This window comes from Myotis myotis, unplaced genomic scaffold (genome assembly GCF_014108235.1).
Source record: "Myotis myotis isolate mMyoMyo1 unplaced genomic scaffold, mMyoMyo1.p scaffold_m19_p_19, whole genome shotgun sequence".
In the NCBI taxonomy this organism is placed as follows: Eukaryota; Metazoa; Chordata; class Mammalia; order Chiroptera; family Vespertilionidae; genus Myotis; species Myotis myotis.
The window spans coordinates 27139051-27157525 of record NW_023416323.1 but is presented as its reverse complement, the minus strand read 5'-3'; the positions used below and the strand labels follow the sequence as shown (position 1 = coordinate 27157525).

At 43.6% G+C, this 18475-nt stretch overlaps 1 protein-coding gene across 6 annotated transcripts in view; it reads left to right on the top strand.

The window, feature by feature from the left end:
* AP1G1 (adaptor related protein complex 1 subunit gamma 1) overlaps positions 1-18475 on the top strand; it is an 83752-nt gene that overhangs the window by 21881 nt on the left and 43396 nt on the right. For 5 of the 6 annotated variants that reach the window (XM_036346642.1, XM_036346641.1, XM_036346644.1 and 2 more), the window contains one exon: positions 3740-3943. In XM_036346642.1, the coding sequence (XP_036202535.1) occupies positions 3743-3943 (201 nt within the window). In that variant the 5' untranslated portion in view covers positions 3740-3742. Of the gene's footprint in view, positions 1-2896; positions 3053-3739; positions 3944-18475 lie in introns of those variants that run through there. The other variant, XM_036346643.1, reaches the window with a different exon arrangement.

The window sequence follows — 18475 nt, the reverse complement described above, 5'->3', positions numbered from 1 at the left end:
CTGAGCTTCCTGGACTTGTATGTCTGTTTCCTTCACTAGGTTAGGGAAGTTTTCCATCATTATTTTTTCAAATAGGTTTTCAATTTCTTGCTCTTTCTCTTCTCCTGGCACTCCATGATGGGAATGTTGATACGCTTGAAGTTGTACCAGAGCAGAGCCTCCTTACGCTGTCCTCATCCCCCCCCACCCCCCCTCAAGCCCCCTTGGATTATTTTTTCTTTTTGTTGTTCTGATTGGGTGTTTTCTGCTACCTTATATTCTAAATCACTTATTCAGCCCTCTGCTTCATCTAATATACTGTTGATTCTCTCTAATGTATTCTTCATTTCAGTTAAATTGTAGTCTTCCTTTCTCACTGATTCTTTTTATGATTTCTATATATTTTTTACGCTGTTGAAGTTCTCTCTTAGTTCCTTGAGCATCCTTATGACTATTGTTTTGAACTTGGTATCAGGTAGGTTGCTTGCCTCCATTTCACTTAATTCTTTTCCTGGAGATTTCTCCTGGATTTTGTTTGTTTGTTTTGTTTTTATTTTTATTTTTTAAAATATATTTTATTGATTTTTTACAGAGTGGAAGGGAGAGGGATAGAGAGTTAGAAACATCGATGAGAGAGAAACATCGATCAGCTGCCTCCTGCACACTCCCCACTGGGGATGTGCCCGCAACCAAGGTACAGGCCCTTGACTGGAATTGAACCTGGGACCCTTCAGTCTGCAGGCCGACGCTCTATCCACTGAGCCAAATTGGTTAGGGCCGTTTGTTTTGTTTTTAATTTGGGGTATGTTTCTTTGTCTCCCCATTTGGGCTGCTTCCCTGTGCTTGTTTCTATGTAATAAGCAGAGCTGTTACCTCTCCTGGTCTGGTAGAGTGGCCTTATGTAGTAGGTGCCCTGTGGGGCCCAGGGTGCAGTCTCCTTAGTCACTTGAACTGGATGCTCCAGTTGTATCCCTTTTGTAGGTTGTGTGTGCCCTCCTGTTGTAGTTGAACCTTGATGGCTATATGAAGGGATTGACTCTCAGGCTGATTGGTTGTAAGGATTAGCTGTGACTGCAGTGGAGGAACTATTGTGTGGGGCCTGATCCTAGGTAGCAGGATTTGCTTTAGCTGCTCTGATGCTTGCTGAGCCTGCCTTTTGAGTGTGTCATTTGTGGGGTCCTTGGGAATTGCTCTGGTATTGTCTGAAGCTGGCCACCAGGGACGTTGGTTCTGGGGCCTCTTGGGAGGTGCAGGCCAAGGTCAGCTACTGCCTTATCCTGCCCATTGCCACCTGGTATGAGCTACAAAGCGATCTGTAGATGGTTGCCACTTGTCCTGGGCTTGGAGGTGCCTGGGAGAGGCTAAGCTGTGAACTGAGGCAGGATGCTGCTTGTTTGGGGATTGTGAACCTTTGAGAGATTTTAGGAAAGCCCATAGCATGAGCCAAGACAGGCTATTTGTATGGAAAAGCCACTGGAAAAGGGCTAGGTGGGCCTTCCAGTTGGGTTGGTCAGGTCTCAGGGAATCACCAGGGCAGGCAAAAGAGTGTTAGCTACTTTGAAGGAAACTGGGATATGGTGCCAGCCTGTGCCTGCAGGGGGAGGGCTCATCAAAGGAACAATGGCTTCTGCCAACATTTCTGTCTAGGAGAAAGCTGTCCCTCCATCCCTTGCCCTGAAGCCAGACTGTTCGAGCTCCTGTTGAGAGAGTGAGTGAGTTTGTCAGCATGTGAGAGTGTTGGCTCTAACAGGAACACTTGGGATTCCAGCAGCCCTCTGTTTTAGTCAGCCGTAATCTCTGCTGGTTTTCACAGCCAGAAGTTATGAGAACTTCTCTTCCCAGCACTGGATGCCTGGGCTGGGGAGCCTAACATGAGGTTGGGACACCTCACCCCTCAGGGAGGATTTCTGAAGCAGAGACAACTCTCCCAATTTGTAACGGCCATATGTAGGGGTGGGACCAAACTAATCTGTACCTGTGCCCCTCCTATCAGTCTCAGTGCAGCTTCTTCTGTATATCCTTAGTGATAGGACTTCTCTTCATGTGCACTTCGGACAGTTTTCAATGATGGTGGTTTTGTAGTTTGGTTGTAATTTTGAAGTGCTCCTGGGAGGAATTAAGTACAGCATTTATCTACACCCATCTGACTGGAAGTCCTAAATTAATTTTTTTGTATTATGTGAGATTAGGGTCCAGGGTTAATTCCCCCTCCCTCCATATAGATATCCATCTGTGCTAGCACCATTTGTTCAAAGACTACCTTTCTCCTAATGAATAACCTTGGGGCCCCTTTGTTGAAAACCATTTAGCATACTTGTGTGGGTTTATTCCCAGACTTTCTGTTTTGCTTCATTAGTCTCTATTTTTTACTTTTAAAATATTTTTATTGATTTCAGAGAAGAAGGGAGAGGGAAAGAGAGGTAGAAACATCAATGAGAGAGAATCATTGATTGGCTGTCTGCTGCATGACCCCTACTGAGGATTGAGCCCGTAACCGAGCATATGCCCTGACTGGGAATTGAAACCATGACCTTCTGGTTCATAGGTCGACACTCAATCACGGAGCCACTCTGGCTAGGCTCTAATTCTATCTTTAAATTTAGTTACACAGTGTCCTGATTGCTGTAGCTATGTAGTATTTCTTGAAATTAGGTAGCGTAGTTAAGTTTTCCAACTTCTTTTTTTCAAATGATTGTTTTGGCTATTATAGATTCTTTCTCAAATTTTTTACTTTAAAAAATACTCATGAGAATATGACACTAATAGTCTTCTGAGATTGTTTTATTATTTTTCTTCTCAACACATTTTCTTCTTTTTTTAAAAAATATATTTTATTGATTTTTTTACAGAGAGGAAGGGAGAGGGATAGAGAGAAACATCTATCAGCTGCCTCCTAAACACCTCCTGCTTGGGATGTGCCCGCAACCAAGGTACATGCCCTTGACCGGAATCGAACTGGGACCTTTCAGTCCGCAGGCCGACGCTCTATCCACTGAGCCAAACCGGTTAGGGCTCTCAACACATTTTCAAGGAGTATCCAAGTGTTCTGAGAAGATTACCATTTCTTGGAAAGGTGATTTAACTTGACAATTGGTCTTTTCAAGTTAACAAAATGTCTTATTTTGTTGAGTTGTGCTTTGATTATGATTTTATTCAGTACTCATCTGATACTTTGTTGAACTATGTTGAGTTTAACAACAACTGAGCAGAAAATATCTGTCTTCTCTAAGATTAGGTCATAAACTGTTCTTTATTACTTTAATGATTGAGTAAAGATTTGGGTTGAGTTCCTAAGATATTTTGATATTAGTGATGGACTTTACATATTAGTGTATCCTATGTCTTTAACATCTTCAGTTTGTATTTTTTCCAGGAATTAACTGAGTTGAGGGGTTTGTATATAATAGTTGCTTTGTATCACTGGACTAGCAAGGCTTGAATTTTTAAATTTATTTTTATTTTTTTGTAAGAGAACATTTATTTGGTAAATCATAGAGGTAGAAGAAGTAATTCCTAGAAGAAATGGGCTTAGGAAACAAGTGATAGAGGTAAAGGAAGGGCCCTTGGAGCTTGGAAGTGAGGAAGCTAATGTAATGTGTCTGGGGCAGAGAGGGGGAAGAGAAAGGGAAAAGTTCGGCTTGCTCCGGGGAGGGAGAGCCGAGACTTGAATTCTTAAAAATCAGAAATTTATTTGGAAAGTTGTGTGAATGGTTTTAGTAGTAAAAATATGTGAACATCTTTAATGTCTTTTCATATCCAGAGGATGCCAGCCCCCATCAGATTGCGGGAGCTGATCCGGACCATCCGGACAGCACGGACCCAAGCTGAAGAACGAGAAATGATCCAGAAAGAATGTGCTGCAATCCGGTCATCTTTTAGAGAAGAAGACAATACATACCGGTGTCGGAATGTGGCAAAATTACTATATATGCACATGCTGGGCTATCCTGCTCACTTTGGACAGGTAGGCTGGGCTGAGATCACACCTAGCAAGGGTGCTCTTGTTTGAATGACAGTAACTCAGAGACTCAGTCTTTTCCTACCAGGGAGGATAGGACACTTTTGGAAGTCTCTAGTATGATCACTGTGGAACTGAGGGTGGAATTGAGAGAGAAAACTGCAGACCTAGAACGGTGTGATACTGCCATCGGTTGTCCTTTCCATTGGGAATCTCTCATATTCTAATGTGGGTTAGAATATGTTTTGATGGTATCAGCTAGCTTCCTAAAAATTGACCAGGATTAACCAGTAGATTGTGATTGTTCTGTGAGAGGGCCTGAACTATGATGAATATTTAAGAAAAATTTGCTAAATGTGTCCTTAATTATTTTCTCTCTGAACCATATTATGAAAAGGAACTCCCATGACAGATGTTTTTAAGTAAAAGAAATTAGGTGGTTACCAAATAATGGCATTAAAGATTTTGTCCTAATTACCTCATGCTTTCTTTGATTGCTATAACCACTATGCAGGTCTGCCTCCTGAGCCTCTCTCACACACAAATGCATATTGATATAGCCAGTCTCAGCTTTGAGCATGATATTCTTCATTATAACTGCTGTCTTCTTTCCAGAGAAGGATACAGTGGGTTGCTTTGGAATTCTTATTAGTGCTATTAAATTTTTGTTTTGTTAATTCTCACCTGAGGATATTTTTCCATTGATTTTTTTTTTTTGAGAGAGTGGAAGTAGATAAGGGGGCGAGAAAAAGTCAGAGAGAGAGAAACATTGATGTGAGAGAGACTCATTGATTGGTTACTTCCTGAACGGGCCCCTACTGGGACTGGGGAACCTGCAAATGAGGTATGTGACCTTGGCTGGGAATCGAACCTGTGACCCTCCAGTGTGCGGGCTGACGTTCTAACCATTGAATCACACTGGCCAGGGCAGTGCTATTAAATTTTATTTCACTTAATTTAAGGATTTTATTTTATGCTATGTAGTCTTTTTTTTTTTTTAAAGCATCTTAGAATGTCTTCTTTTAATTTTTTTTATTTTTATTGATTTCAGAGAGGAAGGAAGAGGGAGAGAGAGAGAGAAACATCCATGATGAGAGAGAATCATGGACCGGCTGCCTCCTACAAGTCCCCCACTGGGGATCGAGCCTACAACCCAGGCATGTGCCCTTGATCAGAATCGAACCTGGGACCTTTTAGTTCGCAGGCTGACACTCTATCCATTGAGACAAACCGGCTAGGACGCTACGTAGTCTTTTTAAGGAAAAGAATGCAAAATTAAAAGAGAATGTGCAACACTAACTAGAAGGAGAAAAATACTTTCCATATTTCCATTATTCAAAGATAACTATTATTGTTTTGATATGTGTAATGTATTAGGAAACGCAACCATCAGTTTACTAGTATCTCCTATTCAGCTTTATAACTTCAATAGGAGCAGTTTCCCCCAATCCTGAGTTAAAACAAAAAATAGTAATGGGATTGAATCTTATTAGAGTGACTTGGGTTAGTTTTATGCTCATCTTGGGGCATGGAATGAGATCAGCCTCTCTAGAAATACATGATTGAGAGTGGAAGAGCATTACTTCACTAAAGGAAAATTGAGGTGTTAATAGCAGAGGAAAGGAGGACCAGATATTAGACAGGCAGAAGGAACAGTGTTCTTCTATGAACAAAAATGTTACATGCTTTTACCACATCAAAAATTGATTCGGTAGTTATCCATATGACAGTTAATATAAAGCAAACATGTTCATATATTCTTTGTAGTTTATTTTAAGTAGACACATTAGGTTAGATTTACAGAAATCTGATATGCTGTACTATAAAAGTCCTCCACTCAGTGATAACCACTGTTAACATCTTGGATACAGTAGATTTACATACTCCCAAGGGAGTTCTTGGAAGATAGACTCTTAAAATCATAGGATAGATTTAAGACGTAGATGATATTTTATTTTGTAAAAGAGCTCTCTCTATATATATTTCTAGAATTTACTTCTATACTAGTAACATGGTATATGCTCTTTAGGTGGCATTTTGGGTGTTTTGGAACTTAATTGTTTGATAAAACATTTACTTCTTAGGTAGAGTTAATGATGTTCAAGGGTAATTGTACTAAATTTTGGTACAAAAAATAAAGATTTTTCTGAGTGGGAATACAAATCATAATTTTAAATCCCTTATTCTGTTTCCTTTATTTGAATAAATTATGGCCTTTTGCATATCAGTAATTCGGTACCCCACCCACAGGAATTTCCTTTATAAAGTACCCATAAAAAGGTTCCTATCTGGAGTCTCTCACTTGCATGTATGAATCACAGTGTCATTTTCATTTAATTATGTGTAACATGAGTCACTTTTTAACTGCATTTTATTTGTTAGAACTTCATAATGAACCTGCTGTTCATTATTACGATAGCCACTAGCTGTGTAGCCATTGGTGTTTTGAAATGTGGCTAGTTCAACTGAGGCAAACGTTAAAGGAAAATAAATTTTGGGGGGAGGGTACTTGATGCAGTTATTGGAAAGGTTTAAAATATGTTGTAGACAACTTGGGCATGTGAACCTTACTTCATCAATTGTAAATTTTATGAAATATGGCTCAAACATTTTTGATAGATATGTAGTGTACAAATTGAGGTATACTATTAGTGTAAAATGCATACTGTAATTGAAGCCTTAATACAAAAGATGTAAAATATCTTAATAATTTTTATGTTGATTTTATGTTGAAATCATTTTTATGTTGATTATATGTTGAAATATTTTAGCTATATTGGGTTAAATAAAATATGATTAACACTAATTTACCTGTTTCTTTTTACTTTTTACTGCAGTATTTAGAATGATGCTGTCCAATAGAAATAAAATATGACCCAACATGTAATTTAAAAATTCCTAGTAGCCACATTTTAAAAAGTCTTATTTAAAATTTACAACAAAATCTATGAAGTAGGTAATATCTTCATATTATAGGTGAGGGAAAGTGAAATTCAGTTTACATGACTTGTTTAAATTCACAGAGCTAGTAAATATTAGGGAGGGGATTAGAATTCAACCTTGTATAACTTTAAAACCTATTCAGTCTTTGGTTTAATTTAAATCTATAAATAGCTATTTGCATCAAGTTTATTAATGAGTTATTTATTGAATTATTTTAGTTCTGCCTTGCTATACAAAGGATTTGAGATGGCATATGTTACCAGCATCTATTTAAAGTAGAAAAAGAGTAGTAGAAAGTAAGAGTTGGGAGAAGGAAGAATGCAGAGCACAAGGCCAGTGTAGTTGCTGTTGGCAAGTCAGCTAAGGCAAGAAACAAAATCATTCAGTTATGTGTGATTTACCAGAATTTAAGAGCTCAGCTGCAGGAACCAGACTGCCTGGATGTGAGTTCTGGCTTTATTACTTTACTGTGTTATTTTTAGCAAGATCCTTAACCTTTCCTGTGTCAGTTGCCTCATCTGTAAAATGGGAACAATCCTAAAAACTACATTGTATGGTTATTATGAAGATTAAGTAAAAAAGTGTTAAATATGTATGTTTTATACATAAAGAGTCAAATATTATTCAGTTTACCATTTCCTCAAGGACAGCAAAATTTTTTGAAAAAGCACTGAATTCTAGTAGAGATTTTCTTACGTGTGTCTTTTGTTCAGTAGTCTCTTAGAAATGTGAGAGACAGTATTCTCAACATTTTTACAATAAAAGCAGTGATAGATTTCTTATAGGGTTTGTAACCTTTCATGCTGGCTTAAACACAACCCAGAAATAAAGTTGAGTAAGGAAGTTGGTAGATTTCAGGAGTAAAAACAGTGGCTCAGGGGCCATATTCTTTCATAAATGTATTTTGTTTGTTTTGCAAAATACTTAAAATTGTTTTGAATTTTCTGCCAATATTCTGTATAATAAAAGCCTAAAATGCAAATAGACTGAAGGGTGGAACAACCAGCAGAATGGTGGGTTGCTAGGACACGCACTGACCCCCCAGGGGGCAGACGCTCAATGCAGGAGCTGCCCTCAGCCTGCAGGCCCCAACTGGCGGCAGCGGGGAGCAGGGCCTATGAGCGGGCGGCGCCAGGGCAGCCAAGGTGGGTGTGAACAGGGGCCCCAATCACCCTGCCGGTCGCCCCACAGAAAAGCCCTGATCGCCAGCCAGGCTTAGGGACCCTACCTGTGCACGAATTTCATGCACCGGGCCTCTAGTATAAAAATAAAGGAACTTCCCATAGAAATCTGGATTTCTAGTTTCTCTTAGAAAATCAGAGGATTTGACAATGCTGGATCCATATTTGCACATGGCAGTAGTAGGCTGGTGACCTTCTTCTCCATGCTGGGCATGCATTCTCTGTTATTTCCCAGTTCATACCTGGCCTGCTATACCCAATTGCCTGTCTACAGTAGTCTTCCCTTCTGTCAATATACCATAGCACTCCACAGCCTTAGGTTCTCTAAAGTTCTTCATACACCTCTATGGTGAAATTTATTCATAGGTTCCTTGGAACTCTTCTATTGCAGATAGCATCCTTAAACATTAATTATTGATGTAGGTATATAGAAGTAGAATTGATTTTTCTGTTTGTTTCATTAATCCTTTCCTGAGGATATTTTTCCATTGATTTTTAGCAAGAGTGGAAGGGAGGGGGAGAGATAGAGAAATACATTTATGAGAGAGACACATCCATTATCCATTGGTTGCCTCCTGCGAACCTGAAAACGAGGTATATGCCCTTGACTGGAATCAAACCTGTGACCCTTCAGTCCGCAGGCTGATGCTCTGTCCACTGAGCCAAAAGTTAGGGTTGATTTTCATCTACTTAACAACATAACAATGGCAGTTCCCTTCCTTTTTCATCTTTAAACATTTTATTTTTTCTTATGTTCTTACTGTATGTACATGTGGTACAATATTGAAAAGAAGCAGCAATAATAGGCATTCTTGTCTTGAGCACACTTAAGCCCAGATTTTAGTCTCGAAATAATACCATTTTACTCTAAAAAGGCTAATGCCATTGGAAAGATGGCTGATCCCAAACCTGGGGCAGGAAATGTACAAAATAAGCTTGAACCATATTACTATGCCATAAAGCAAGAAAGACTACAGAGATTATGTTAGAAGTATTCAGTAGCCACCAGAAGAGGCTGTCATGCCCCAAAATGCGAAAATTTTAGTATTAGGAATAATGATTGCTATTGAAACCAAGTAAGTTTATATCAGTGAGTTCATAATAATTAACAGATAATTAGCCATGCCTATGAACCAAGAGGTTATGGTTTGATTTCTGGTCGCAGCACATGCCTGTGCCGCGGGGCTCTATCCCCAGTGTGGGGCGTGCAGGAGGCAGCCAGTCAAAGATTCTCTCTCATCATTGATGTTTCTATCTCTACCTCCTCTCCCTTCCTCTAAGAAAGCAATAAAAATATATATTTTAAAAAAGGATACATTTTGAAAAAAATTTAATAGGTCATCTTTGGAAGATAGTAGGAAATCCACTCATTATTTTTGAAAACTGATAAATAAAAGGAAAGAAACAAACATTGATCCTGCTTTTCCTTACCAGTATTCCTCCTGAAGGAGCTATTGGTAAACCAATGGTATATGTAGAGAAGTTGCTTCTTAAAGGACTAGTCTAGCTGATAAATGAAGAAAGAATGAAAGAATTATACTGCCATTTTGTAATCCCTGATGATATCACTGTTGCTACTGTCTCAAAAGAGAGACAACCACCAGAAATAATTATATGCCTTCTGATGAAAGTTCATACCACCACTTATGAAGTGTATTTGCTAAGTCAAAACAAAAACTGAAAAACTTGAGTCTGATCATGCCTCCTTGTCTGTTTTAAAGAGACATTTATAAGAGTACTAGAGGCTTGGTACACAAAAATTTGTGCACTGGTGGAGGTGAGGGGGTGTCCCTCAGTCCCACTTGTGCCCTCTTACAGTCGGGGACCCCTCGGGAGATAACCACCTGCTGGCTTAGGCCCGCTCCCCAGGTAGCAGATGGCAGGCCCGATCCCTTGGTGCCTGCCCCACCTCCCCGGGTCGCGCACACAGCAGAGCTGATCTGGGGGTTGGGGAGCCACCCTGGGTTGAGCACACGGCAGGGCCGATCCAGGGGTTGGGGCGCTGCCCTGGGTCGGGTCGCACACGGGACGCCTGGGCAGGCCGGCCGATCGCTGCTGCCCCGCCCGGCCACCCCGGGTCGGGTCGCACATGGACGCCTGCTGCCCTGGGTCGCAGATAGCAGGCCCGGATGGTGGCAGGGCAGGCGGGATGGCGCTGTCCCACCCCACCGCCCCGGGTCGCAAATAGCAGGCCCAGATGGCAGCGGGGCAGGCGGGATGGCGCTGTCCCGCCCTGCCTGCAGTATGCAAATTAGCCACCATCTTTATTGATGGTTAATTTGCATATCGTGCTGATTAGCCAATGGGAGGTGTAGCGAAGGTACGGTCAATACCATGTTTGTCTATTATTAGATAGGACTAGAGGCCCGGTGCACAAAAATTTGTGCACTCGGGGGTAGGAGGTCCTTCAGCCCGGCCTGTGCCCTCTCGCAGTCTGGGACCCCTCGGGGGTGACCACTTGTTGGCTTAGGCCTGCTCCCCGGGGGGATTGGGCCTAAGCTGGCAATCGGACATCCCTCTGGCAGCCCGGAAGCCCTTGGGGGATGCCCAGTTGCCAGCAGGGAGCAGACCTAAGCTGCAGTCGGACATCCTTAGTGCTGCTGAGGAGGCAGGAGAGGCTCCCACCACCACTGCTGTACTGGCAGCCATCAGCCTGGCTTGTGACTGAGCAGAGCTCCCTGCTGTGAGAAGCAACTGACCACCAGAGGGTAGCTCCTGCATTGAGCGTCTGCCCCCTGGTGGTCAGTGTGTGCCATAGTAACCAGTCATTCCCAGTTTTTCTGCTGTTAGGGTCAGTTTGCATATAACCCTTTTACTATATAGGATAGAGGCCTGGTGCATGGGTGGGGGCTGGCTGGTTTGCCCTGAAGGGTGATCTGGATCAGGGTGGGGGTCCCACTTGGGTTCCTGGCCAGCCTGGATGATGGGCTGATGGCTGTTTGCAGCTGGTCACACCCCCTTCAGGGTGGGGGTCTCTACTGGGGTGCCTGGCCAGTCTGGGTGAGGGGCTGAGGGCCGTTTTCAGGCTGGCGGGTGACTGAAGCTCCCAGCCTCTTTTTTTTTTCTCTTTTTTTATTCTGGGTTTTATTTACCTTCTATAGCTGTCACTGGAGCTGAGAACCGGCTCCAGCTCTGAGGCTGTGGCTGGCTGAAAGCAGGTATTGGGTTTGTTTCGCTTCTATAATTGAAACTCTGTTGCCATCACTGGTGCTCTAAGCTCTGAGCCCGCTGATGGCTGAAAGCAGGTTTCTGGGTTTGTTTAGCTTCTATAATTGCAACATTGTTGCATCTGGAGCTCAGAGCTGGGCTGCGGCAGGCGGGGAACCTTGGCTTCCTCCGTCACTGGAGCAAGCAAGCCTCATGTTCACTTCAGCTGCATGTCTGCCGGCCGCCATCTTGGTTGGTAGTTAATTTGCATATCTCGCTGATTAGCCAATGGGAAGGGTAATGAAGTTACGGTTAATTACCATGTTTCTCTACTATTAGATAGGAGGATTCCTTGCAGCATTGTTTCTTATAGGGATACATTGGGAACAATCTATATATCCACAAAAAGAATATGTTAAGTTGTGGTGTATTCGTAAGTGGAACAGTGAATACTAATATGAGTGAATTGGAGCTTCTTGTCTGGATGTAATACTCAAAGCTGTTGAGTGAAAGCAACAAGAATATGATCTGATAGTTACATAAAGTTTAAAATATTAAAAAACAATTGTCTTTACTGTACATGTATAGTAAGGACATGCAGCATGGCAAAGATGAACAAAACTTTTGAGTTTTGATTAGTTCTGGTGTGGAGAGAAGAGAAATGGGATTGAGGGTTTCAATTAAATTTGTAATATTAAAATATTTTAAATTAAATAAATAGGGCATAAAGATTTGGTAAAGGTTGTTGGTGGGTCAATGAGTGTTATGTGATTTGAATTTGTTTTTTGTTTTGTTTTTTCTTTTCTTCTGTCATAAGGGTGAAAAAACAGGTTCTTAGTCTATATAGAGTTTATGTTGCCAGGTTATAGCTTGTTCTTCAAAAGGGTGTGTGTGTGTGTGTGTGTGTGTGTGAATTAGAAAGTTATTTCTGAGTATTAAAATGAAATAAAGGTAACTTTAAAAAAGACCTATTAGTTGCAGATCCATTAATGTGTATAGTATTTTAATTGCATCTTTTCATCAAGATGATTGTTCACATCATAAAACCCCCAAGTGTTACATTGAAAAGCAAATGTATATGTGCATTGACCTTGTGGGAAATTGTCCTAGAAGCTAACAAAATGGGTTTAGCTTTTTTCTTAAGGGTAAACAGATTAAATGTTGGTAAAAGTCAATGTTTGTACTTTCTTAAGAAAAATGGAACAAGGCCAGAAACCTGGTAAAGTTCTCTCTCTCTTTTTTTTTTTGTAAGTTCTCTTTTTAAAAATTGCTTTGACATTCAAAGAAAATTGGAACATTGAGTCATATAGAATAACTTGGTAAACATTAAATTGTCAGACTCTACCTCAAATCTACACCAGATTATCCTGGGGGTGACTTACATTTCAAAACTCTCCCAGGTAATTTTGATCAATCAGTTTTGGGAACCACTTCTTAAGGCACTGTATTTGTTACAAAGGGGGCTGATAACTTCAGTTTTTTCGGTTTGTTGCTAAGGCTGCCTGGAATGCTTCTGGGGGAAAAAATTTGAGGCCACTTGGAGGATCAGCTGGAGAGAATTAGGCAAGGAGTGGAGAATGTTAGGGCTGTTTTCCACAGTGTGGCTTCCTTATCTTAGTGATGAGGAAACCTGAGGCTTGTTGAAATAATTTAGCTAGAAATAGGATTAGGGCGGCACAGCCCTTAACTTAGATTAGTTTCTTTTCTATTCCACTATGTATTAAATACAGAGAAAGGAATCTTTCTCTGATGTTTTCTTACTGTTTTTAACCTGAATTGGGTGCCCTTCCCCAATCATTTTCACAGTAACTTGTGCATAACTGTCATAGTATATTATGTCATATTTTATGATACATATCCAACTATTCGTCTTGTGCCCTTCTGAGTATCAGTGACAATGTTGAACATACTGGTGTATGCACAACAGGAGTTTACTAAATTAAAGCAAAACCACAGCGTTCCAAAACAATTGAAAAGTAAATATTAAAAAAATCAGTGAGTAGCAAAGAATTATTACAGTCAGCCCTTTGGGATGAAAGGTGGGGTAGAGGGAGAAGGTTGCTGTGGAAAAGCAAGTGTATTAGAGTGTTGTTGACAGGGAGAAATTGATAGTAGGAGAAGAATACAAAACAAACGTCAACAAGAAAAGCATAGCCATCCTGGGGATTAGAGATAAGGAATGAACATCCTTCTTAAGCTGTTAGAGTATCACAAGTATAATAGGATAGCACAATTGTTCATTATGAACATAAGTTATCTTAAAAAAACTGATTGTTTCCATTTACTGAGTTGTATTTTTATAAGATTCTGGTCTTAAACTTTCAAAGTCTTTTTCAAAAAGATTCCAAGACACAAATGCCTTTTTGTTATTTTTTGAAATATATGTTGTTCAAATTTGGAAGGGGTACACATGATTTCCCTAAGTTGTTTTATTTTTCCCTTTGAAATTATAATATGAATTTTTCTAACCGTAAGTTAGATATAAGTTCACTTTATCCTGCAGTTTCAATTTTTTCCCTCCCAGTCCAATTTTATTTATCTCTTTGGAATAGATAATGATAGTTCACTGATGATGAAAACTGCTTTCTACTCTCTTCTAATCACTTAGTTTCCCTCTTTTTTTTTTTTTTTTGTTAAGCCTCACCTGAGGATATTTTTTCCATTGATTTTTAGATAGAGTGGGAGGGAGGGAGGGAGAGAGAGAGAGAGAGAGAGAGAGAAGCTGCCTCCCGAATGCACTCCTCCCCCCTCCCCCCACCGGGCCGAGGATGGAACCTGCAAGCCAAGTATATGCCCTTGACAAAGCCGATGCCCTAACCATCTAGGAACACCAGCTAAGGCCAGTTTCCCTCTTTATAGGCATTTGTTGGCATTTATTTCTTGGCTCCCCTTCCAGAGATATTTTATACATCTTCAGGGATGTATAAAATGGATATATATGTTCTCGCCCCCTCCCGTTTAAAATAAATATTGTCACACACTGTTTGCACTGTTTTATTAATCTGTCATGAAGATTAGCCCACATCCTATATAATAAAACCCTAATATACAAATTGACCGAACAGCGGAATGACTGGTCACTATGATGTGCACTGACCACCGGGGGCAGCTCCTGCATTGAGCATCTGCACCGCCCCCCGCAGAGGGAGGCGACCGGCGGAGGTGATCAGGGAGCAGGCCTGGTCAGTGGGCAGTGCCAGACCCCCAGCCAAGGCAGGTGCCAGTGGGGGCCCCCCGATTGCCCCGCCCGCTGGTTGCCCCACAGATGGCCCTGATTGCGGGCTAGGCCTAGGGACCCTACCCTATATATTGGGAACAGTCGCTTAGATTTAAAAATTAAAACCTGGCAAGGCTACTCTAACACTGAAAAAACAGGATGATGCGGCAATGACATGCATGGACTCTGGCTTGCACATTTTGTGGTCAGCCTTGATTCTGACAGTTATAACTGTGTGGCAAAGCCAATTACTTAACTTCTCTCTGCTTCAGTTTTCCCACCCATAAGATGGGGGAAATGTTACTACTGCCTCAGAAGGATCATGTTATGTACTACTTTTTATAATCAGGGCAAAAAAATGTAGCTGCACACACAACAGCAAGATGCCTTTCACCTGTATGAAAAGTATGGTCACTGGTGCATGCAGTGTCCTGGATTGCGAGAGGGATGTCCGACTGCTGGTTTAGGCCTATAAACCAGCAGTCAGACATCCCCCGAGGGGTCCTGGCCTGTGCCCTCTCGCTGAGGGACTTCCCCCACTTCTCCCCCCAGCCCCCCCCCCCGCACGAATTTCATGCACCAGGCCTCTAGTCACCATATAAGAAGCTTCCTCATTTCCTTTTTCCAGTTGTTTTTTGACATGCCTGTGATAGTATATCCAGCTTAGTATTTCATTATATGTATGAGTCATAATTTGTTAAATGGATGCCTTATTAATGGACATTTATTTCTAACTAGGGGCCTGGTGCACGAAATTCGTGCACTGGGTGTGTGTGGTGGGGAGTGTCCCTCAGCCCAGCCTGCCCCCTCTCACATACTGGGAGCCCTCAGGCGTTGACCCCCATCACCCTCCAATCGCAGGATCGACCCTCATTTCCCCCCATCACTGGTTCTAACCCCAGCCCAGTCTTGATGCCTCTGGCCCAGGCGTCAGGCCTGGGCAGGGGACCTCCAGAACCCTCTGATTGCTGGCTCTGCCCCTTGATCAGGCCTGGTGCCTCGGCCAGAGGCGTAGACCCCCATCACCCTCTGATCGCCTGATCGGCCCCTTGCCCAGGCCTGACGCCTCCGCCAGAGGTGTCAGGCTTGGACAGGGGACCCCCATCTTCCCCCGATCACTGGCTCTGACCCCCGCCCAGGCCTGAGGCCTCTGGCCCAGGAATCATGCCTGGGCAGGGGACCCCCATCTCCCTCTGATCGCTTGCTCCACCTCCCGTCCAAGCCTGACGCCTCTGACCCAGGCTTCAGGCCTGGGCAAGGGGACCATCATATCCCCCCAATCCCCGGCTCCGCCCCCTGCCCAGGCCTGATGCCTCGGCCAGAGGAGTTGACCCTCATCACCCTCCGATCACCAATCACCGGATCGGCCCCTTGACCAGGCCTGAGGCCTCCGGCAGAGGTGTCAGGCCTGGGCAGGGGACCCCCAGCTCCCCGCGGTTGCAGGCTCCGCCCCTGCCCAGGCCTAACGCCTCTGGCTGAGGTGTCCGACTTGGGCAGTGGGGACCCGCAGCTGCAGCGGCCCCGCGATCGTGGGCTCCGCTTTAGGCCCAGGCAAGGGACCCCTAGCTCCCGGGACTGCCAGCTTCGACTGTGCCCAGCTCCCATCGCTGGCTCCACCCCTACTTCCTGCTATCACTGGCCAGGGCGGCAAAGGCGCCTGATTCTCCGATCATGGCTGGGGGGCAGGGCAAAGGCGGCCCCAGGGCCGCCTTTGCCCTGCCCCCCACCTCTTAGCTCCCCCCTGGGTTTCCGATCACTGTCAGTGGCAGGGGGCTTCTTCCTGCTTTCCCTTTTGCCTCCCTGCATTGTGCCTACATATGCAAATTAGCCGCCATCTTTGTTGGCAGTTAACTGCCATCTTAGTTGGCAGTTAATTTGCATATAGCCCTGATTAGCCAATGAAAAGGGTAGCGCCATACGCCAATTACCATTTTTCTCTTTTATTAGTGTAGATTTTACTGTTTAAAATAACTAGAGGCCCGGTGCACAAAAATTTGTGCACTTGGGGGCGAGGGGGGTCCCTCAGCCGGGCCTGTGCCCTCTTGCAGTCTGGGACCCCTTGGGAGATAATGCCCTGCTGGCTTAGGCCTGCTCCCGGGTGGCAGAGGGCAGGCCCAATCCCTAGGTGCAGCCCCTGGTCGGGCTCAGAGCAGGGCTGACTGGGGAGTTGGGGCGCCACCCCGTCATGCACAGAGCAGGGCAGATTGGGAGGTTGTGATGCCACCCTCAGTCACGCTCAGGGTAGGGCCAATTGGGGGGTTGGGGCACCGTCCCCTGTCACATTCAAGACAGGGTCGATGGGGAGTTTGCGGCGCCACCCCGTCACGCACAGAGCAGGGCCGATCAGGTGGTTGGGGCGCCGCCACTCTCACACTCAGGGCAGGGCCGATGGGGAGGTTATGGCTCTACCCCATCACACACAGAGCAGGGCCCGTGGGGGGGGGGGGGGGTTGGGGAGCTCCCCCCTATCAGGCACAGAGCAGGGCTGCTCGGGGTTGGGGCCCCGCCCCCTGTCACACACAGAGCCGCAGGGCGATCAGGGGGTTTGGGCGCTGCCCCCTGTCATGCTGATCCCGGTGCCGGGAGGCATATTACCCTTTTACTATATAGGGTAGAGGCCTGGTGCATGGGTGGGTGCCGGCTGGTTTGCCCTGAAGGGTGTCCTGGATCAGGGTGGGGGTCCCCACTGGGGTACCTGGCCAGTCTGGGTGAGGGGCTGAGGGCTGTTTTCAGGCTGGGAGTGACTGAAGTTCCCGACCGCTCCTTTTTTTCTTTTTTTTTTTTTATTCTGGGCCAGCTTTACCTTGAGGCTTGACTCTAGCTCTTAGGCCTCCGGCTGAAAGTAGGTTTCTGGCCTTTGCTTACAATGTTGCGAATCTGCTGGCTGAAGTCCTGCGGTATTTGTTACAATGTTTGTTTTTTTTTTTTTTTTTTTTTTTTTTATAAGGAATGTCCTGAGTCACTATTTACCCAAGTTTCTTTATAAGCTTATTTTTTAAAAAATATATTTTATTGATTATTTTACAGAGAAGAAGGGAGAGGGAAGGGAGAGGAATAGAGAGTCAGAAACATCGATCAGCTGCCTCCTGCACGCCCCCTGCTGGGGATGTGCCTGCAACCAAGGTACATGCCCTTGACCGGAATCGATCCTGGGACCCTTCAGTCCGCAGGCCGACGCTCTATCCACTGAGCCAAACAGGTTAGGGCTACAATGTTTCTTAAACTGCCCACTCAGAGGCCTGCAGCCGCAGGCGGGGAACATTGGTTTCCTCCAACGATCCTCCTTCACTGAGGCAAGCAAGCCTCATGTTAGTTTCAAGCTGCCTGGCTGCCGGCCGCCATCTTGGCTGACAGTTAATTTGCATATCTCGCTGATTAGCCAATGAAAAGGGTAGCGGTCGTACGCCAATTACCATGTTTCTCTTTTATTAGTGTAGATACTACAGTTGAATAATATCCATTATTTTACACATGTGTGAATGAATTGTAGTATAAGTTTCTAAAAGTGCAGTTGTTGCGTCAAAGGGTATGTGTGTTTAGATAGGCCAGATCTTTTTATTATAGTTTGGGTCAGTTTATACTCTTGTCATTAATGCCCTTGCACTATTGTGACAATTTTTTATCGTTGTTAATACAGTAGGTTAAAAGTATCTCAGTATGGATTTAATTTGCATTTCTTTTTTTGTAATAATTTCACTAAGGCATTTAAAATATTTTTTTTTAATTGATTTCAGAGAGGAAGGGAGAGGGGGAGAGAGAGAAACATAAATGATGAGAGAGAATCATTGATTAGCTGCCTCCTGCATGCCCCACACTGGGGATTGAGTGCACAACCTACACATATGGCCTGACCGGGAATCATACTGTGACTTCTTGGTTCATAGGTTGATGCTCAATCACTGAGCTATGCTAGCCAGCCCACTAAGGCATTTTAAAACATATGTGTGTGTATATATATATATATGTATGTATGTGTATATATATATATATATATATTTCTTTATTGATTTCAGAGAGGAAGGAAGAGGGAGAGAGATAGAAACGTCAATG